We start from the raw sequence: 17,671 nt of genomic DNA on the forward strand, positions 1-17,671 counted from the left end.
CAAGAGGGAGCTGGTGGACTTTTTATACCCACACTCTGAGAAATATTTTATAGGGTCCTGAGGATATCATTTGACCTTATGGATGTAGTAATACTAGAAACTACTTTTTCCACCATCAAAACCAAACCTGCTGGTTTTCCCACCACACCAACTGCAGGAAGAGTATGATATCACTCACACTTTTGCTTTGAATTTTTGGCCTGCAGAGCTTTGCAACAGGATAACCAGTTGACAAAATATTAAGTCATTCACTTCACCTTGTCTTTATAAATGGAAACAACAGGCAGATCTGCAAATCATGGATTTTTATCTAGACCCATTTCCTCAGCAGCAATTGATGAAGATGCTAACCTTTCAACCTCTAGAAAGAACTTGTAACTCAGTGTAGAAAACGTTCTCATTAAGGATGGTGTCACGTACCTCTGGGTGCTTAAGTTTTATGAGATATGACCCTGGGTGATGGTTTTGTAACATATACAACTTTTTTCTAATCCACCATTGGATGTATTATTAATGCATCATTTAAGCAGTCACTTAAAGAGGAAAAATCCCAGGTGGGAAGACACAAACATCACTGATCCTTTCAATATACATTCACTCCAAAGGTACCATGTGCCTGGCTCATGGTCAGGCACCAGAGTCCAGGGACATATGCATTTTGTACACCATCCTGGGATCAGAGGCCTATTGTCTACAGAAGCATAAACAGATGGTGCTTCCAAACCTCCATGCCTTCTTTCTCTGATTCTCTATGTTCCTAAGGAAGATCTTCTATGTTGATGGAAGCTCAAGTCACTCAGCCCCTGGGCAAACCAAGTGATTTGCCACATGCCACAGGCACTTTCATGGTTGCCTTATAGTAACCTCAGCTGGTCCTTCCTCCCTGGTCATGTCTCCTCTTTCTCCTGAATGTAAAGTGCTTCCTCCCTTCTCCTCACCCCTCACAGCCCATCCCTGCCCACCCAAGACTCCTGACCTCATTCTTGCAGTTCCAGGGATGCGGGGACCGTAGAGTGCTGGAATGAATGCCATCTTCCATCATGGCCCCCTGTACCCTGGGGGAAACGTGTCAGGTGCTCTAAGTTTACCCAATCAGTGTTTTGATGTCAAAGAAGTCACAAACTGTCCTATTGATGGTTGATATTTGGCTTCAGATCCCAAGGTTGCCCAGCGTTTGTTTGGACATTGTGAAATTATGGGAGAAAAAGACCTCATCAGGATTATTTCTGGGCTTTGATGTCCCTCTCCTCTCCTTGAGCAAGAAACAGGGCTGTTTCCTTCCCAGGTTTTGTGAATTTCCACTTGCTATCCAAACAGCTCAGTGCTAAGCCCCGGATTCAGCTGCTCTGTTCCCAGAAAATCTTCCATGGCACCTGCTACCATTTCTCTAACCCTGTCCCTCCAACCACCATGATCATTAACCATGCAATCCGGGGAAGCCTTGCTCTTGACATTCAGCCCTACTGTAGGGAGTCTTTCATTTATAATCCCCAGTGTAAATAAAAGAAACTGACTCCTGTTAAGACCCAGAAATGAGCCAGCTTCTCATCTTCTGTGCTAAAATTCTAGCTTTAATTTATCCATGGATTTGGTTGAAGGACCCCTGTTTAAATGTAAAATTTAAGGACCTCTAATTAAATGTAAAATGCAAATCCCACTTGTTCAAGACAGGTCTGGACACCAGGCCTTCCTGTGTCACCTTCAAAGTCTTCCCTGTGGAAGCACACATCATCTCTCAGAAATGTGTCCCTCAGATTATTAATCCCACAAAGGGCTCCTGGACCCCAAACTAAAGGGTGTCAAATAAGATTGGAAAGCACCCCTCACCCTTAGAGTAATGTGCATTAATGCATGAAAGGTTCTAAGAAGCCCCACCGTGAAGAAACTCACCAACTTCATTTAACCAAGCCAGACCCAAGGTTATTGGGACCCACAACCTGTTTCCTTTTGTTTTACTTTCATACATAAGCACTGTGTGCATGTTATAGGTTCAATGATCCAGGGTCACACTCTGAAGCAGTATCTGCCATATAAAGACGGAGCTCCTTAACGTAGCAAGGGTCCGGCCTCCTCAGCATCTGCCTCATCATTATCTCCTGGTCTCTGTTTCCCCCATCCCTTGCCAGCCATCAGAAACCCCGTATTGGGACAATCTTGCAGGTTGAGGGAAGGGTAAGTGGGGTGAAGGACCTAGTTGGATCTACATCTAACTAAAGGCTTTTGTCAAAAATTGCTAAGATTCAGATTGCCCTGTAGAATGATTAATCCGACCAAAGTTAGCACAGAGAATGGAGCTCAGTGCTCAACCAGGACGGGTGTTGATAAGAAAGAGGCCAGGAAATATGGGAACCATCATCCACCCTAGACGGCAGGTGTCGGAGATATTTTGCAGGTGACCTGAAGGGGAACCCCCAAAGTGGAGGCTTTGCCTGATCCTCCAACCCAGAGGATCTGATCCACTAGAGTTCTCGCCATTTGGGTGGCTCTTTGTACAAGTTGTCTCAGGCCCCATGGGTGGCCCATTTCAGTCCCAATCAGAAATTTTCATAGGAGAACCTGCCCTGAGAAAGGATCGTATAGAAGTTGGTTCCTAGTTGCAGCTTTAAGTAAATATACCAGAATGAGGAGTACTGGAGCCTGCAGTGGACATCTTTAGGACTCCACCTGAGATTTCCATCCTACTTCCACCACTGCTGAGCTGCGTGACCTTGGGCCTGACAACTATGAACTTAAATACCTCATTATAAAAGGGATGCTTATAATAGTAGTAACAATGATAATAATAGCAGTGCATGGGACTGTTGTGAAAATTACATCAGTCAATATGTATAAAAGTGCCTGGAACAAATGTAACACAGGCTAATTTTTATTCTCATCATCAGGATTTATTCATTACATTAATATTTCTTAGGCAAAAATAACCATTGCCTCATGAATCCTTAAATTCTTATGAGCAATTTTGCTATTGAAATTGCCATTGGAATCATAGCAGATCCACAGGAAACTAGATTTTCTGGTCTCATATCTCCTTGGCAGCTTTGACTGCGTTTGAATTCTAATTATGATATCTACTTCCTGTTTTGCTGACATGGGTCACTTCTGGATATTGATACTAGCTAACCTTCACAGGAGGCCTTCTATGTGCCACGCATATTCTAAGTGCTTTACATGTTTTTGGCTTGTTGAAATCTTTCAGTAATGTTATAAGGCAGGCATACTGTTATCCCTATTTGTAGACAAGGAGAAGGCACAGAGAAGTCAAGTAACTTGCCCAAGTTCACACAGTAGACCCTTCAAGTCTGATTCCTGACCCTGTGCACGAAACCATTACACACTCTGCCTCTCTCTCACTGGAGGTGTTTGCCGTCTCTCCAGTAGGAATGCATAAGAAAAAATAGGATGTTGGAGACACCAGGCAAGGCACAGAAAGTCAAACCATCTTTGGGTGTTGTGTAGAGAAAACAGTCCGTTAATCAATTAGTCAGGCTCAGCAGAGCCCAGGCTGACATTCAGCCCCAGCAGACAGTGCCGGGTTGCTCCAGACCTTGGACATCTGAATAGGAGGCCACAGCAAGCTGCTGTCTGGCAGCAATGAAGGATGGGGGCCAGGGGACAGCCTGAAGCCTAGGACACAGCAAAGGAGTGAAGCCGCTACACATGCCTCTTCTGGGTTGCCAGAGGATTCTGTATCTGTGAAACAGGGAGCTCATCAGAGGGCCACAAATGCATTTGGGATTCAGAACCAGAGGTGCCTAAGAGCCCATCAGGCTGTGGACTTGCAGGAAGCAGGTTCTCCGGGGACATCTCCAACTCATCTGACTCTATCTGGAAATGACAAAGAGAAGAACTAAGGCCAGGGCACTTCCTGTCTGGCAGGTGCTTCCCTGAGTCCTTCCTGCAACCCTCTGCCCAAAATAAGGTAGAGAGAGAAAGCCACTTGCCTCAGAGACATGTGACTGACAAGAACTGTGACCAAGAATGAGACAAAGAAGGGAAAGAATTGCCCCCCCATACACGGTCCGCCCCCTACACGGCAGGTGCAGTTGGAGCAGGAGTGGGCGTTTCCACCTGTCATCCACTGACTCCTTCTCTCTGGAGGCCCAGCCAGGGGCAGGGACGCCCAGCTGCACCAGAGAGACCAGACCAGGCGCGCTCAGCTGTACTTTCTGTTCCTAGCTAGGCGAGGTTGTCCAAGGTATCAGAGGACAGACAAGAATAGGTGCCCCCGCACAGGCAGGAAAATGGGCAGGACGAGGTGCCCCTTGGCCAGAGGGCCCTGCTCGGCTTTTTATTGCTGCCACTCTGAGTACAGAGGCAACATTTAAGGCAGCTCTTGGAACAGAATCTGTCCCCTGTAGCCCAAAAAACACCATATGGGTCCCTGCCACAAAGGCAGAGAAGACAAACTCCCCACTGTTCCGGAGGTGGTGTCCAGACACTGGCGAACAATCTCTCCAGTTTTATTTCAATAGCGTGGTGCAGGGTGGGGGTGGGGGTGGGGGTGCAGGGAGAGGTAAGCCACTCGAGGTTTCCCTTTGTGTTGCTCTCACAGACGTTTCTGGAAGGGGTCAGTTTTGGGCCAGCTCAGATACTGTAGTTAATAATATATCCCTGCTCATTAATATTATGTGAATGTATTAAGGGCCTTCAGTCCATGACAAGGAAACCTCATTTACCCAGAAGTGGCCACAGTGGCTTTAGGACTCTCTAAGCCCTTGATTGTTTTCCCCCAGAGTTTTGGGGAAACACTGGGTACTACACAATCCAGCAAAGTGATGACTCACTGGGACAGTCAGCTGGAGTCTGAGTACCACCCGCTAGCCGTGCACAGCAGGCAGGCGATCAGACGCCTCCGCGCCTCAGTTTCTTCATCTGTAAAATGCAGAGAACTATAATGACTCCAGCAGACATAGATTGATACAGGCAGAGCCTCATGACCATGCCCAGAATACCATACGCACTCAAGAGAACTCAGCTACCACTGTGCTCACAACCTATGTTGTCATGGTAACAATACACAGGCATCTATTCCTCTGTGTGTGTGTTGGTGCAGGGCTCAGAGCTCAACAACTTCTCATGACTCCGTCTATAAGATAGCCTCATGAGACAAGCACCACATCCATTTTATAGATGAGAAAGTGGGGAATCAGAAGTCCACACCTGACTGATGGCAGAACTGTCCTGGGACCAAGACCACCTGAGTGTGCAGTTAATGCTTATGCTCTCATTGTGTGGTTAGAACAAGACTACGAAGCTGGAGAGAGAGAGAGAGAGAGAGAGAGAGAGAGAGAGAGAAAGAGAGAGAGAGAGAGCCCTCTGATCCCTCCCTCACAGGTAAAGTAACTCAAGCAAGAGATGATAAATGATGAAACTGTATCCAGTATTCTTTGTGCAACATCATGTCACAAACATCAAAGCAGATCGATCAGGAAATGGTTCTGAGAAGCCCACGGAATTACCTGGCCTTCTCCCTGAACTAAACATCATAGAGAAAGGGCATTCCTGGTTTCTCTGAGGCTGGGCTGCATCCATACTGTTAGGGCAACTCATCTGACCGTCCCCCACAGCCCTTGACATTGCTCTGCACACAATGTTGATCATTTGGTAAAGCTGGTTCAAGTATAGCCGCACAACTGGCCTTTCTTGGTATAAGAAGACTCCGAGGTCAGCATATCCAAGTTCAATTAGTATAGCATTCCCGAGCTATGGTCGGAATTCCCAGAGATTACACTTAAATTCCACATGTGGTATTGCTCATCTGGAAAACCCCTCTACATCCTTCAAAACTTGCTCAGCTATCTCACATCTGTAAAGCCTTCTTTGACCACTTCCAACCCTTAACAGAACTAATGTTTCCCACTCCTGAACAATTTCTTCTTCATATTTGAAACTATTTCAAATTGTTGTAACACAGGGTGACTTGACATTGTAGGCTATGTGTCCGTTAGTCTCTCCCATTAGGCTGTTACCTCCTCCATCCAGCCACCTACTCTTTATTGCAATTCCTTGAGAATTAGCCATGCATGTATGGTGTACCTCACTGGTTTTTGGGGTGAAAGGGTGATTTTGCCCCCACAGAACATTTGGCAATATCTGAGGACATTTTTGGTTATTAACACATGGGAGACAGAGAGGAGGGAAGCTGCAGGAATCTGGTGGGTGAGAGGCCAAGGACACCGCTAAATATCCTAGAGTGCACAGGACAGCCCTCTACGGTGCAGAGCTATCCAGCCCAAATGCCAGCAGTGCCAAGATCAAGGTGCCATGGTCAACTCTGCCGACTTCATACATCAGGGCTCAGGACATGTTGCAAAATGTTTTTGTTCTCAAATATCTGGGAATTTGGAAGCTCAATGGGAGGATGACACTCCCCATCCCTGAAGATTTGCTTTGCCATGTGATTCTTTGGCCAATGAAGTCCCTTCACCTCATCACTCCTAGGCCAACTTCCAGCTGCTTATGCCTATCTTGTGTTTGAGGCCTTTCTAGAAGCTAGATGACTGTTCTGCCTGTGTCCACACAGGCCATCAGTGCTGGGGAATCAAAGCCCCTAGAAGTAACTCTCAACCAATGACTGACAGGTTTGGATGTGTAAATATCCAGCTCCCTCGATCCCTGAGAGGATAACTCTGATTTACCTGTTTTCCAGAATTTGCCCATGGGAAATGGGATTTAACTCAAGTTTGCTGTGGAGTATAGGTAACTTTTTAACCCACGTTCTCCTGGCTGGCTTCCCTTCCTGTCTCACTTCCCCTCTGGTGTTTCTAATCCTCCTAAATGAGCTACATATGCCTGAACCCTTGTCCTAGAAGCATCTCCTAGGAACCCAAACCAATACAGAATCCAAGTCACCCTTGTCACTTCCAAGCAGAAGTATTAAGAACCTTCCATGGTTCTGACATTACTCTTTTTCCCCTCTGCTATAAGAGAGGCACCAACCAAGTAGGGGGCTGTTTCTTCCACCTGGGTCCCATCAGAAGGAGACATGGGGAACATCTATAGTTGACCTGTAACCAATAAGTAACAGAAATAATAAGCAAAATTTTATTGTTGGAAACTACTAAAATTTGGGGATGGTTGTTACTGCAGCATAACCTGATAAAAGCTGACTAATAGCTTCTCAATTCTTGGGAACCTTCTTAACTAACTCATTTATAGTAATCCTGTGCTACTTAGGTCCCCAATGACATTCTTCTTAGAGCAAAATCAGACAGCAGAACCCTGTCAGCTCCTAGAGTTAGGAGACAATTATTTACTTCCTTCCCTTTGTGAGTCTCTATAACTCACTGTGCCTTGTGCAGTGCTGGAGAGTTGATGAGCACCTATGGACTGCTGGGTCTGACCCTGAGCTGTGTGGGCTTCAGTGAGTCAGCTCAGGCCTGGTTGCTGTTGTGGGGAGACTACAGATGGTGGAGCTTGGCCAGAAAAGAATGAATGGCACTAATGCCAACAAAACTCAGAACATGATACGAAGCTCCAGCCAGCAAAGCAAGAAGTGGTCCATATGGAAATACAGTATCTGGAAGACTCATGGGAGACTCCTGAGAATGCCCATCCAGGCCTTTAATGCAGAATCTGATTCTTGAAAATAAGAATTAGAGATAAGTAAGGTAATTTTTTTCTTTTTTTGGACCAGGGATTGAACTCAGAAGCACTCGAACACTAAGCCACATCTCCAGCCCTATTTTGTATTTTATTTACAGACAGTATCTCATTGAGTTGCTTAGCACCTTGCTTTTAGTGAGTCTGGATTCAAACGCACTATCCTCCTTGCCTCAGCCTCCCGAGCTGCTGGGATTACAGGCGTGCACCACCATGCCCAGCTAAGTAAGGCAGTATTTCAACAGACTCATAGCAAGTGAGGGTGAGAGGAGAGGACACTGAGGGGAGGCAGAAGGAGCAGCTTGGGCGAAGGCTGGGAAGAGAAAGTACATGCTACCTATAATTAGGCCGCAGGTCAGATGTCAGCCTCACTCATCACTAATGCTTACGATGTGCTTAAGCCACCGGCTGGGCAAAGGCTAGTTTAGAGCACCCACTTTCTTCTGCACAGCACCTCGATAAGAATACAGCATTATTAGCCTCAATTTTCAGATGAAGGAAAATGAGCTTGACCTTGCTGAAGGTCAAACGAATGATCGCTCCAGGAACCTAGCCAGGCCCTCAGAGAAAGTGATGGGGATGAGGCTGACCACAGGACATTCCTCCGCCCTTTCCTACTGACCTTTAGTGGCCTGCAGGATGCATCTAGGTGGGCAAGGACCGTGCTGAGTTGCGGTAAACCACCTTCCTCACCAGCTGAGGAAGAAGCAGGCCCAAGTCATGGCAAACTCTGGAGCCTGACAGGTGGAATTGATGGATTAGGAGAGAATTCCAACAAGCAGAGTCTGCCTTCTAAGCTCTCCAACCCAGACCCATGAGAGGAGGGAAGGGCTCACAGGAGTGGCGATGTGAGAGGTGAGGACTGTCTGCACGTACCCAGTGGAGGCCAAGCAGGGGCACACGTTAAAACTCCCTGAGCGAGACGGTAACTCTTCTACTTCTTCTAGCATCTCCCAGCACACACGTCCTGCAATTTATTTGAGATATTTAGACTCAAATCCTCAAGTGCTTATTGCAAACCTATTCTCAATAACCAGGAAGGATCTAAGCCAGGACCATCCCCAAAAACAAGAACGACGCTTTAAGTGGCCTCCAGAAATTGCCAGTTATAGTAATTATTTTGGTCTATAACCCTTCTGGAGTGCTTACCAGATGCCAGTGCTATCTTAAGCCTTTTACTTGTGTTAATTTATTTAATCCTTAATTTTGTGCAGTTGGCAGTATCTCCATTTTACAGATGGAGAAACTGAGGCACAGCGGGATTTCAGAAACTTGCCAGAGCTTGTTTAGCACATCTGCCTGGGGCATCTGGGCTCTGCCCACTATATGATCATGGTCAGAGGCTTGGGCCTGTGTGCAGCTCAGGGCTCCAAATTCAGAAGCTCTGAGGCCACAAAGCAGGGCTGAGCTACGTCTTTTCAGGGAGGGTGACGTGACAGCCCAGAGAGCACAAAGGGCCTCCAGTCACCGAGTGAGGAAAGGGGCATCCTGGGACCAGGGAGTGAAGTGTCACATCTGAAATGCAGGCCACCTCCTGCCTCCTGTCCCTCCTGCAGCTTCCTCTCACAGTCCCTCCTACTTTGAAGACCTTCCTTCAGACTTCCAGGCCCAGGGCCAAATGCAGCTCTTTCCTTAGTAGGGTTGGGCCCCTCATGAGTTGGGCAAGCCCAGCAGGATCACCACCCATGAGGATCTGCCCAAGACTGTGCCCATGGCCGGCCACAGAGACCAAGCAAGGAGCAAGGAAGCAGCTGACCCCGGCAGGAGGTGAGGCCAGGCTGTGGGTGAGGGAGGAAAAACAGAATAATTGGTCAGAGAAGCAGAACCAAGGTCAAGGTACAAAGTGAAACTAAATAGAAGTGGGGTGAAGACACGAGAAATTGAGTTGGTCTAAAACAGGTGGAGGACTGCAGGCTGAGCTGTATCAAGGTGAACCGAACAGCCATCAGTGATCCCATCTCCTGGGTGGGGGCTTGCAGAGCTACTGCAGCACAGGCAGGGGGCACACTTGTGTGGGAAATGGGCACAGATCAGGGACTAGCAAACACTAGAAACAGCATCCCAGAGTCAGATTCCCCTAGGAGCCAGAGGCCACCAAAATCAGATCATGGGATTAATAAAAGCTAAAATTTAAAGCATTAACTCTGAGCCAGGCACTTTGCTAAATGCTCCGGGTAGATGATCTTAGTTATCCCTCATAGACAGTGGGTGAGAACGTGGGCTCCCAAATCAGGTCGGGTTTGAGTCCTGCTTCCTCCATGTCTTAGCTGTGTGATCTTGGACAAGTTACCTAAACGTTGTTTTGCAATTTCTTCCTGGGATTGACTTAGTATTTATGTCATTAGCATTTATAGTCATGATGAAGATTCATTAAAATAACAGTGGTACCATTTAGAGAAGAAACCTCAGTAACTTTAACAGTGATTGCTTTCACCAGCCACTGTTGGATACCACGAAGGGGAAGAACAGAGACTTCAGTGCTTCTTAAGAAGCAGGGCTAGAAGCAAACCCAGCCAGCCACCACGCCCACCCTTCCCCTCCACCCAGAGCAGCAAGGTGAAGAGAGGGCCCAGGTAGGAAGCCCAAGAGACACACAAGGGGGTCAGGAAAGGAGGGCAGGAAAGGGGAGCCTGGAGCTGTTTCCAAGCAGATCTCAGGGCTGCTGGGCAGTGCTGGAGAGAGGGCAGCTAGTGGGCCTGGATACTGAGCCCCAACAAGGTGCCAGACCCAGGGCGCGGGCTCTCTGGTTGAAGCAGCTACTCCAGCTAGGACACGAGAGCCGTGCTTGTACACCCCAGGGCTTGCTGCAAAGCCATCAGTGCCAGCACAACCTGCAGAGCTGAGGTATGACATCAGTGTATCACTGCACCTGCACAGGAGGGGGCGATGGGGGAGGGTGCTGGCAACAGGGAAGACCTAGTGCAGATGGCTACCCGTGAGCCACTGTTCTCTGTGCTTTGTCAGCTATACTGTCATTCCCGTTCTGCAGATGACATCAAGGCACAGAAAAGTCAAGTAATATTCACAGGATCACACAGCAGATAAGTCACAGAGCCATGAACAGAACCCAAGTTGTCTGGCTCCAGAATCCATACTCCTACCCTCTAGGATCTATAATGCTCAGTCAGACTAGTCTCAGAAATAGCTAGATAACTAGGACTAATAACTTCCACTTGTCACTGGATCCTTGAGCAGTAAAATGTGTGGAGTGCAGGCAATTAAAAAGCTGAAAATTGGGAAAGTAATCGGACAATCCCAAATTGAGGAAATGTTTCTACAAAATAACTGATCAGTCCTCTTTGAAAGTGTCAAGGTCATGAAGATATGGAGACACCAAGGAACCTCCATGGAGGCAGTGTGGAGGGACGATGGAGACAGGGCAGCTAAGTACAAGTGGAGGAGCAGACAAAGGCCCTTCGTGGGAACACGGGTGGCATCCACATAAGCTCTAAGCAGCAGTATCAGCAGCAGGCTAATTTCTTAGCTTTGATCAAGGTTCTATGGTTAGGTAAGATGGCATTACAGGCAGTTGGGCGGAGAGAATATGGGAATTCTATATATTATTTTTGCAGTTCTTCCACAAGTATAAAACTATCTCAAAATAAAAATAATTGTTACATTCAAATGACAAAAAAGTCCTAAAGCCACTGTCCTTCCCAGTGTATAAACTAACATGCTTGTTTTGCAATTATAATCAGATTACCTTGTTTCTACATATGCATGCAAATGTGTGCTCATCTTGATTTAACATTAAATGTGTTTTAAATTGTGAATAATAGTTTCTTTTTTTTTTTTTTTTTTACGCTGGCGATGCTTACATTGAGCAAGCTGGACCTGATTCAGCAGAACAGCACACTCCCACAGGCTTTGCTGTGCAAATCTACCATCTCCCTTTGGCTCATGTTCCCAGCCAATCTACTCCATCCAAACACACTGATGGCCGCTGCTAGGAAGGGCTACATCCTCCGGAGGTAAAAGGTCACACGTGGGCAGGCGTGAAGCTCCAGAAATGCAACAGGACTCTACACACTGAGGAATGAGAAAGGTAGGGAGACCCAAGTGTCCTCACAAGGGTCAGGATGACTGAGAGCCAGAAGGATAAAGGAGAAATGGAGTTAGCAGTCTCCCTCCTACACAAGGTAAAACCCTCTCCTGCATTCACTTCTTTAAAACTCATCCCTGCTTTAGGAGGGAGAAGGCATTATTATCATACCAATTAGGAGACTGATGAGAGGGTTTAGGCCACACAGCAAGTCAGCAGTGAGCTGGGGTTAGAACCTGGAAACCATGTGTCTCCAGAGACTGTAGGCATCTCTTTCTTCCAATCAATATTGGACTTGCAATCTTTGCCAAATCATCCCCTGGTTTGTCTTCAACTCCAAGAGTGGGACATGGAGGGAACCAGATAAAAGCCACAGAGCACAACCAGGGAACAGGTGCTCCCCATTCATCATTCCCTTCGGTCCTTTGAATGGGGAGCCAGGAACTCCAAAAGCTTGAGTAACTTGTCCATCAACCAGACAGCTTAGTGGCTTAAACCCACACATTCCCCAGAGCAAAAGCCCGTGCTCCCTCCACTGTGTGAAGGCTTTCAAGGTGCCAAAATCATTAAGCAGATACCAGGAAGTGAACCCCAGCGGACCCTGAGAAGTAGCCCTAGAAAGCCTAGCAGAATCATGCTGACTTGGCCATCATCCAATTAATGTCACCTTTCAGGCTTATCAACTCCAGGTAACTCAGACCCTAAGCAAATAGAAAGAGCTTCCATTGGTTTGTTTTGCTTTAGGGGCCTAAGTCACCTATTTTAGATACCTATGTTCTAATTTACCTAGAAAATTGCAAACACCCCTGTCCTTCCTTCCAACATGAGTTTTTCTATAAGACTCGAAACCCATATCAGTAAATTGCCACAGCTAAATGAAAACACTTGGACCTTGTAAAGGGAACCAGCATAGTAAAGGAATTTGGAAGTCCCTTTAGTCCTTTAGATCAGAATAAAGCCAGACTGAACCAGAGGAGCTTCACAAAGCCAGGCCCAGTCCACTGGTTTTACACTTGAAAATGTGAACAAAACCCCTTCAGCCCATCCCCAAAGCCCAATCACAGCTCAGGGTTCCAAATTCTGAAAAAGGAAGTCAATATGCAAATTTGGAAACAGCAGAACCCCCAGATCCAATCGTCAGGCTCAAGTGGGAACAGCTGGATGGATGCCTTTACAAAACAATGCCTTAGGGACTCCCTGGACGGTTGTTTGGGTGATGACACCAGAGAGCCTGGGCTCTGCCTCCTGGGAAGACACTAGAGCCACTCCCTGCAGCATAGGGTACATCTTTCACCAAAGGCAAAAAAAGAACCAACATTAGGCCTGGCTGATCTGAAGCCATTTAAAGCTGTCACAAGCCTAGACTGACTTGTTAAAATCTTTATCTCCCAAAGAGTTTCCCTTTTCAGTCACATCAGCAATCGGTGTTCTCTGAGCAACTCTGAACATCCACTGTACCTCCTTTTAATGAAAACTAAGAACCACCAGCATGAAATTAAGAACATTTCTAATGTGTGGACTAAAAAGGGGCAGGGGAACTGGGTCCTTGTAACTGAATCTCTCCACTGGAACGATGAGTCCTGTGCTTTGAATTTACTGGCCATGAGATCAACAAGAGTGTGAAAGACAAGGAATTTGTAAACAAGTACATAACCCATAGCTGTCTTCAATTAGATTCTACTCAAAGGCAAGGCTGCAAAGATGCAGTAAAGTTGGTTTAGAAAGGGTGCATAGCCAAACGGGGCTAATCTTAGCTCTGAGAAAGGGAAGGAGAAGGTAGAGGAATAAATCCAAAATCCGTTGTCTCTGGATTAATTGCACTGCATTTTGCAACACATAGAATAGCAGCTGGCCCACACAGAAGCGCTGTGCTAGATCTTACTGAGTTGTGTCTGCTGTTACTACTAATATTATTAATAGGCTGCCCTGACTCATAAACTATTCTAAATCCTTTGCTACACTTAGGTGATGCAATTTATACAGGCAATGCAGATTTTTTTTTCCTCTTAAAGGTAGACATGAAAAACTAGAGTAGCAAACTCCCACCCACAAAGAGCAAAGCACCCCTGCCTCTGACACGTTCCCTGGGAGTGACCACCTAGCAATCTGGGAGCTCAGAAGCCTTTATTTGAAGCTTGAGAAGATGCCAAGGACTTTCCATGAGAACCGGTCTAGAGAGACAGAGACATTTGATCGCATTTTCCAATGAGAAGCATATGTCCAGGGAACATGAGCTTCCTCCACTCACGTATGGATGGAAACAATGCTAAGCACATTCTGTCCCAAGAACTTACTCATGCTTATCCTTTAAAGTTTAACTTTTTAATTTAAATCCCAGGATTCTGCTTAAACCGGCCAACTGAAAGGTTGCTCTGAGAACAACTTCTGGGCAATCTATTAATCGCGTGGCAATTCCCAATGGCTGACACAGATGTTCCATGAGGTCCAGACATCCACAGAGTTGGTAAGACATTATGGCCTCTTTTTCTCTTTTCCATGATCATCTCTAGCAACATCTAATAGATACTATTTGACCACCACCAGCAAAAGGCATTGCTCTGCATGCTTACACTAGGTCAGGTTCATTATCCAAATAAGCAGACATCCGAGGCTTCCAGGCAGTATATAAAAGGTCAGATCTGTTATGACTCACATATTTCCATAACTTGTCTCTTATTATCATTTAATCCCTTGGGCAGCTTTTGTAAAACCCTGTTGCTCACTAGTTTGATAACACAACCAACACTGAGCTGGTTCTGAAACTGCAGATGCACAGTCTAGGCTGCCAATACCCTCAGCCCCTCAGGTCCATAAAACAAAACGTGACCTCGAATTAAGAAGTCCCTGGTCCCTGGTATGTATCAACACCACCTAAAGATTCCCCAGAAAGGGGCTTGATCTTTGTTTTATCTTTGAAAAATAAGCCAGGCTGTAGCCCTGTTCTCCGTGAGCACTAACCTGTGGTCCTTGGGTCTCTTCATGGATACATACGGGAGAGTTATTCTAGGTGATCTCTTGGTAAAGAGTTTTATTTTAAATCCCAGCTAATCTGTGCTGCTCCCTGGACTGGTCTGATCTCTTGATACATCTTTTCAGTTTTATAGAGAGATGGAAAAAGAGAGGGCATGAGTTTCCCTCTTTTTCTCTCTTCTAGTCAATGCTGTTCCATCCCTCAACCCCTTCCTCTTTAGTGTCAACAGAGGTATAGGGGAACCAAAAATAAAGAAATAGAGAGCCGAGCGAGCTGAGGACTCTCTCCACAGAGACAGTGCTAAGGAACTAGAGGCCGAGTCTGCATAGCACACACAGGGCTCCCTGCTTGTTCTGAAGTCCTCTGGGTATTTTTAGAATCTGTGGGGAGAGGTTAAGTAGCACAGGGTGGCTGTTATGCTGTTAATGACACGCTAAGCTTAAAGAAACAGGATTCACGCGACTGCTAAAGCTTCAGGTGAGAAGAAACAACGCTTAACTTAAAACTTGCACATACATGGAAGTGGCGGAAAGGGAGAAAATCTTGACAACTAAGCTGCAAAGAAGTTCTGGGCTGAGGTTTAAGTTACCTAATTATGAGATTTTTAGGAATCTGTAGTGGCCACACGTATTTCCCTCCCTTCCTTCCATCCTTCTTTTCTTTTAGTCTTTCCAAAACCTCTCTGGGGTACCACCCTTCTCCATCTGTTCCACAGACTGGGAACACAAAGATCCAGACCCGGCCAATCACAGCAGCCCTTTCCTCAGTGGTCAGACCAGGAGTGGGCGGGGCTGAAATCCAGCCAATGAGACTCCTCCCTGGCCCTCTTCCTGGAAGTCTCAGAAAAGAGGCGCCTTTCTTTGCTGGGGTCATTAAGCTTGAGGATGCTGTAAATCTTGAGCTGCTAGAAGCTGTCATTGCCTAAAACAAAGACAGCCCAGAAGAAGACCAGCCAAGAGACGGGACAAGAAGAGTCGAGAGAACAGCCCTGGATCCTTAGACACCCCAATTATTTTAAGGATTTAACCACTTGTACAAAATTAGAACAGAACTAAGAAGTGAAGTCAGGCTTCAAATTCAACCACTGTACCTATAAAGTCTGTGTTCAACCAGTAGGCAATACCCTCTTGCTACTCAATCACCCACTGCTTGGAGGATCCTTACTTGCCATTATTTCACACTGAGTTTTTCTTCCTGTCCTTGTCACCCTTTCATCATTTCACCTAGAGAGTTCCTGTCAAACTATTCCATGTCTTCTTGACCTCTCATGTTTGATTCTCCATCATTCCATAGGGTGATTTTTCAAGGAGATTAAGAAAGAGCAACCAGACCAGTTAAATTTTGTTTATGGGACATGATGAAGTAAAAAGCACAAATCTAAAGTTTTAACATTCCTCCTGAAATGCAGAAGGTGAGTGATTTGGCTCATGCTTCAGACACTCAAGGTATTATTGTTTCTAGATCTTCAGGAGGGAAAGGAACATAAATGGTTGTTTTGAATCTGATTCTGCATTCTCCAACTGGACACTACAAAACATAAAATCTATAACCAACCTAAGGAAGTTGTCAGATATTGAGGGGGGAAAAAAAACACATACACAAAGATATTCACTACAATGTTGTTTATGACAATGAAATGTTAGAAGTAATCTAAGTGTCCAAGAATGAGGGATTTGTTTTGAGTTGTATGAGGTAACTGTGATTTTAAAACATGCATGTTGATCGAGTCATTAGAAGTTACATCAAGGAAGAATAGAGTGGGGAAAATATCCTAAATGGAAAAACAGGCTTCACAACATTATGTCTAGTTCTACACAAACAACAAGGACATAGATTTCCAACATAAACTCAACTGACAACAGTAGAGGGAGTCTGGGTGAATTTCTTGTTGTTGTCTTGTCATCCTTTTTGGTTGAACATTTTTGCTGCTATTGTTTGTTTTGATTTGAGCAGCATTATTTGCACAATGGCTGTTATGAAAGAAACAAGCCTAAGACAATGCTACCAGGCTTAAGGAGCTTAAGGAGATGATGTTACTGTGACATAAGAGAAAAGGAAAGTACAAGCCAGGGGAGGAGCCCAAACCCTGGAGTCAGCTGCTATGGTTTGGATACTGGTTCTGCTATTAGCTAGCTATGTAACTGGGCAAATTATCCAGCATCTCTGTGCCTCAGTTTCCCTGTGTATAAAATAAGAATGATAATTCAGTTGTCTCTCTCCCACAGTCATAGTTTTACCTTCCATAGTTTCGATTACCTATAGTTAACTGAGGCCCAAAATATTAAATTGTAAGTTCTAAAAGCAATTATAAGTTTTGAATTGGGTACCATTCTGAATATCAGGACAGAGTCTTGCACCATATAGTTCTATCCCGCCTGGATATGAATCATCCTTTTGTCCAGTGTATACATGCTGTAGATACTACCCTCCCTGTAGTCACTTTAGTAGCCATTTTGGTTATTAGTTTTACATGGTATTCCAATGATGCTGGATTGTTTTATTATAGTGCATTGCTATAATTGTTCTATTCTTTTATTAGTTGTTAATCTCTTACTTGCCTAATTTATAAATTTGTACATGAATACCTAATTTATACATGCATGCCTTCATCATAGGTATGCATGTATAAGAAAAAAGCATACTCCACGGGATTTGGTACTAACCACAGTTTAGGAATGCACTGTGGATCTTGGAACATATTCCCCACAGATAAAGGGAGATGAGTGCAACAGTATTTATCCCACGGAGTGTTCTTAAGATCACAAGAGCTAACACCTGTGATTAACCTGAATTTCATGCTAATCACATGAGCATGTTTAAATGCCTGGCACAGACTTAAGTTGTTGCTATGATTATGATATAAACCACTCTAGGCCAACCACCTTATCTTACTCATTGCCATATTTCCACACCTTCCAAAGGACCCAACTTGCAGTAGGTGCCTGATAAATGTCTATTGCCTGGTTCCCAGTGGATTCTGGGGGCAACACTGATGTCTTGAGCAGTGGCCACCAGGCTGCCATGTGGTTGGTACGAACATTGCATGACTTCTCCCT

At 45.5% G+C, this 17,671-nt stretch overlaps 1 protein-coding gene across 3 annotated transcripts in view; it reads right to left on the reverse strand.

Annotated features, from left to right (window-relative positions):
* The window catches only part of Slc1a2 (solute carrier family 1 member 2), a 145,819-nt gene that overhangs the window by 94,736 nt on the left and 33,412 nt on the right, over positions 1-17,671 (reverse strand). Inside the window, exon 1 of one of the 3 annotated variants that reach the window (XM_046456072.2) lies at positions 977-1,097. The exons of the other annotated variants lie outside the window; for them this stretch is intronic. Within the exon in view, the coding sequence (XP_046312028.1) occupies positions 977-1,032 (56 nt within the window). The 5' untranslated portion in view covers positions 1,033-1,097. Of the gene's footprint in view, positions 1-976; positions 1,098-17,671 lie in introns of those variants that run through there. 3 annotated transcript variants of the gene reach the window in all.

The sequence above is a fragment of the Marmota monax genome, unplaced genomic scaffold (assembly GCF_021218885.2).
Source record: "Marmota monax isolate L192 unplaced genomic scaffold, Marmota_monax_Labrador192_F-V1.1 WCK01_AAM20220418_F8-fsc00047, whole genome shotgun sequence".
Lineage (NCBI taxonomy): Eukaryota > Metazoa > Chordata > Mammalia > Rodentia > Sciuridae > Marmota > Marmota monax.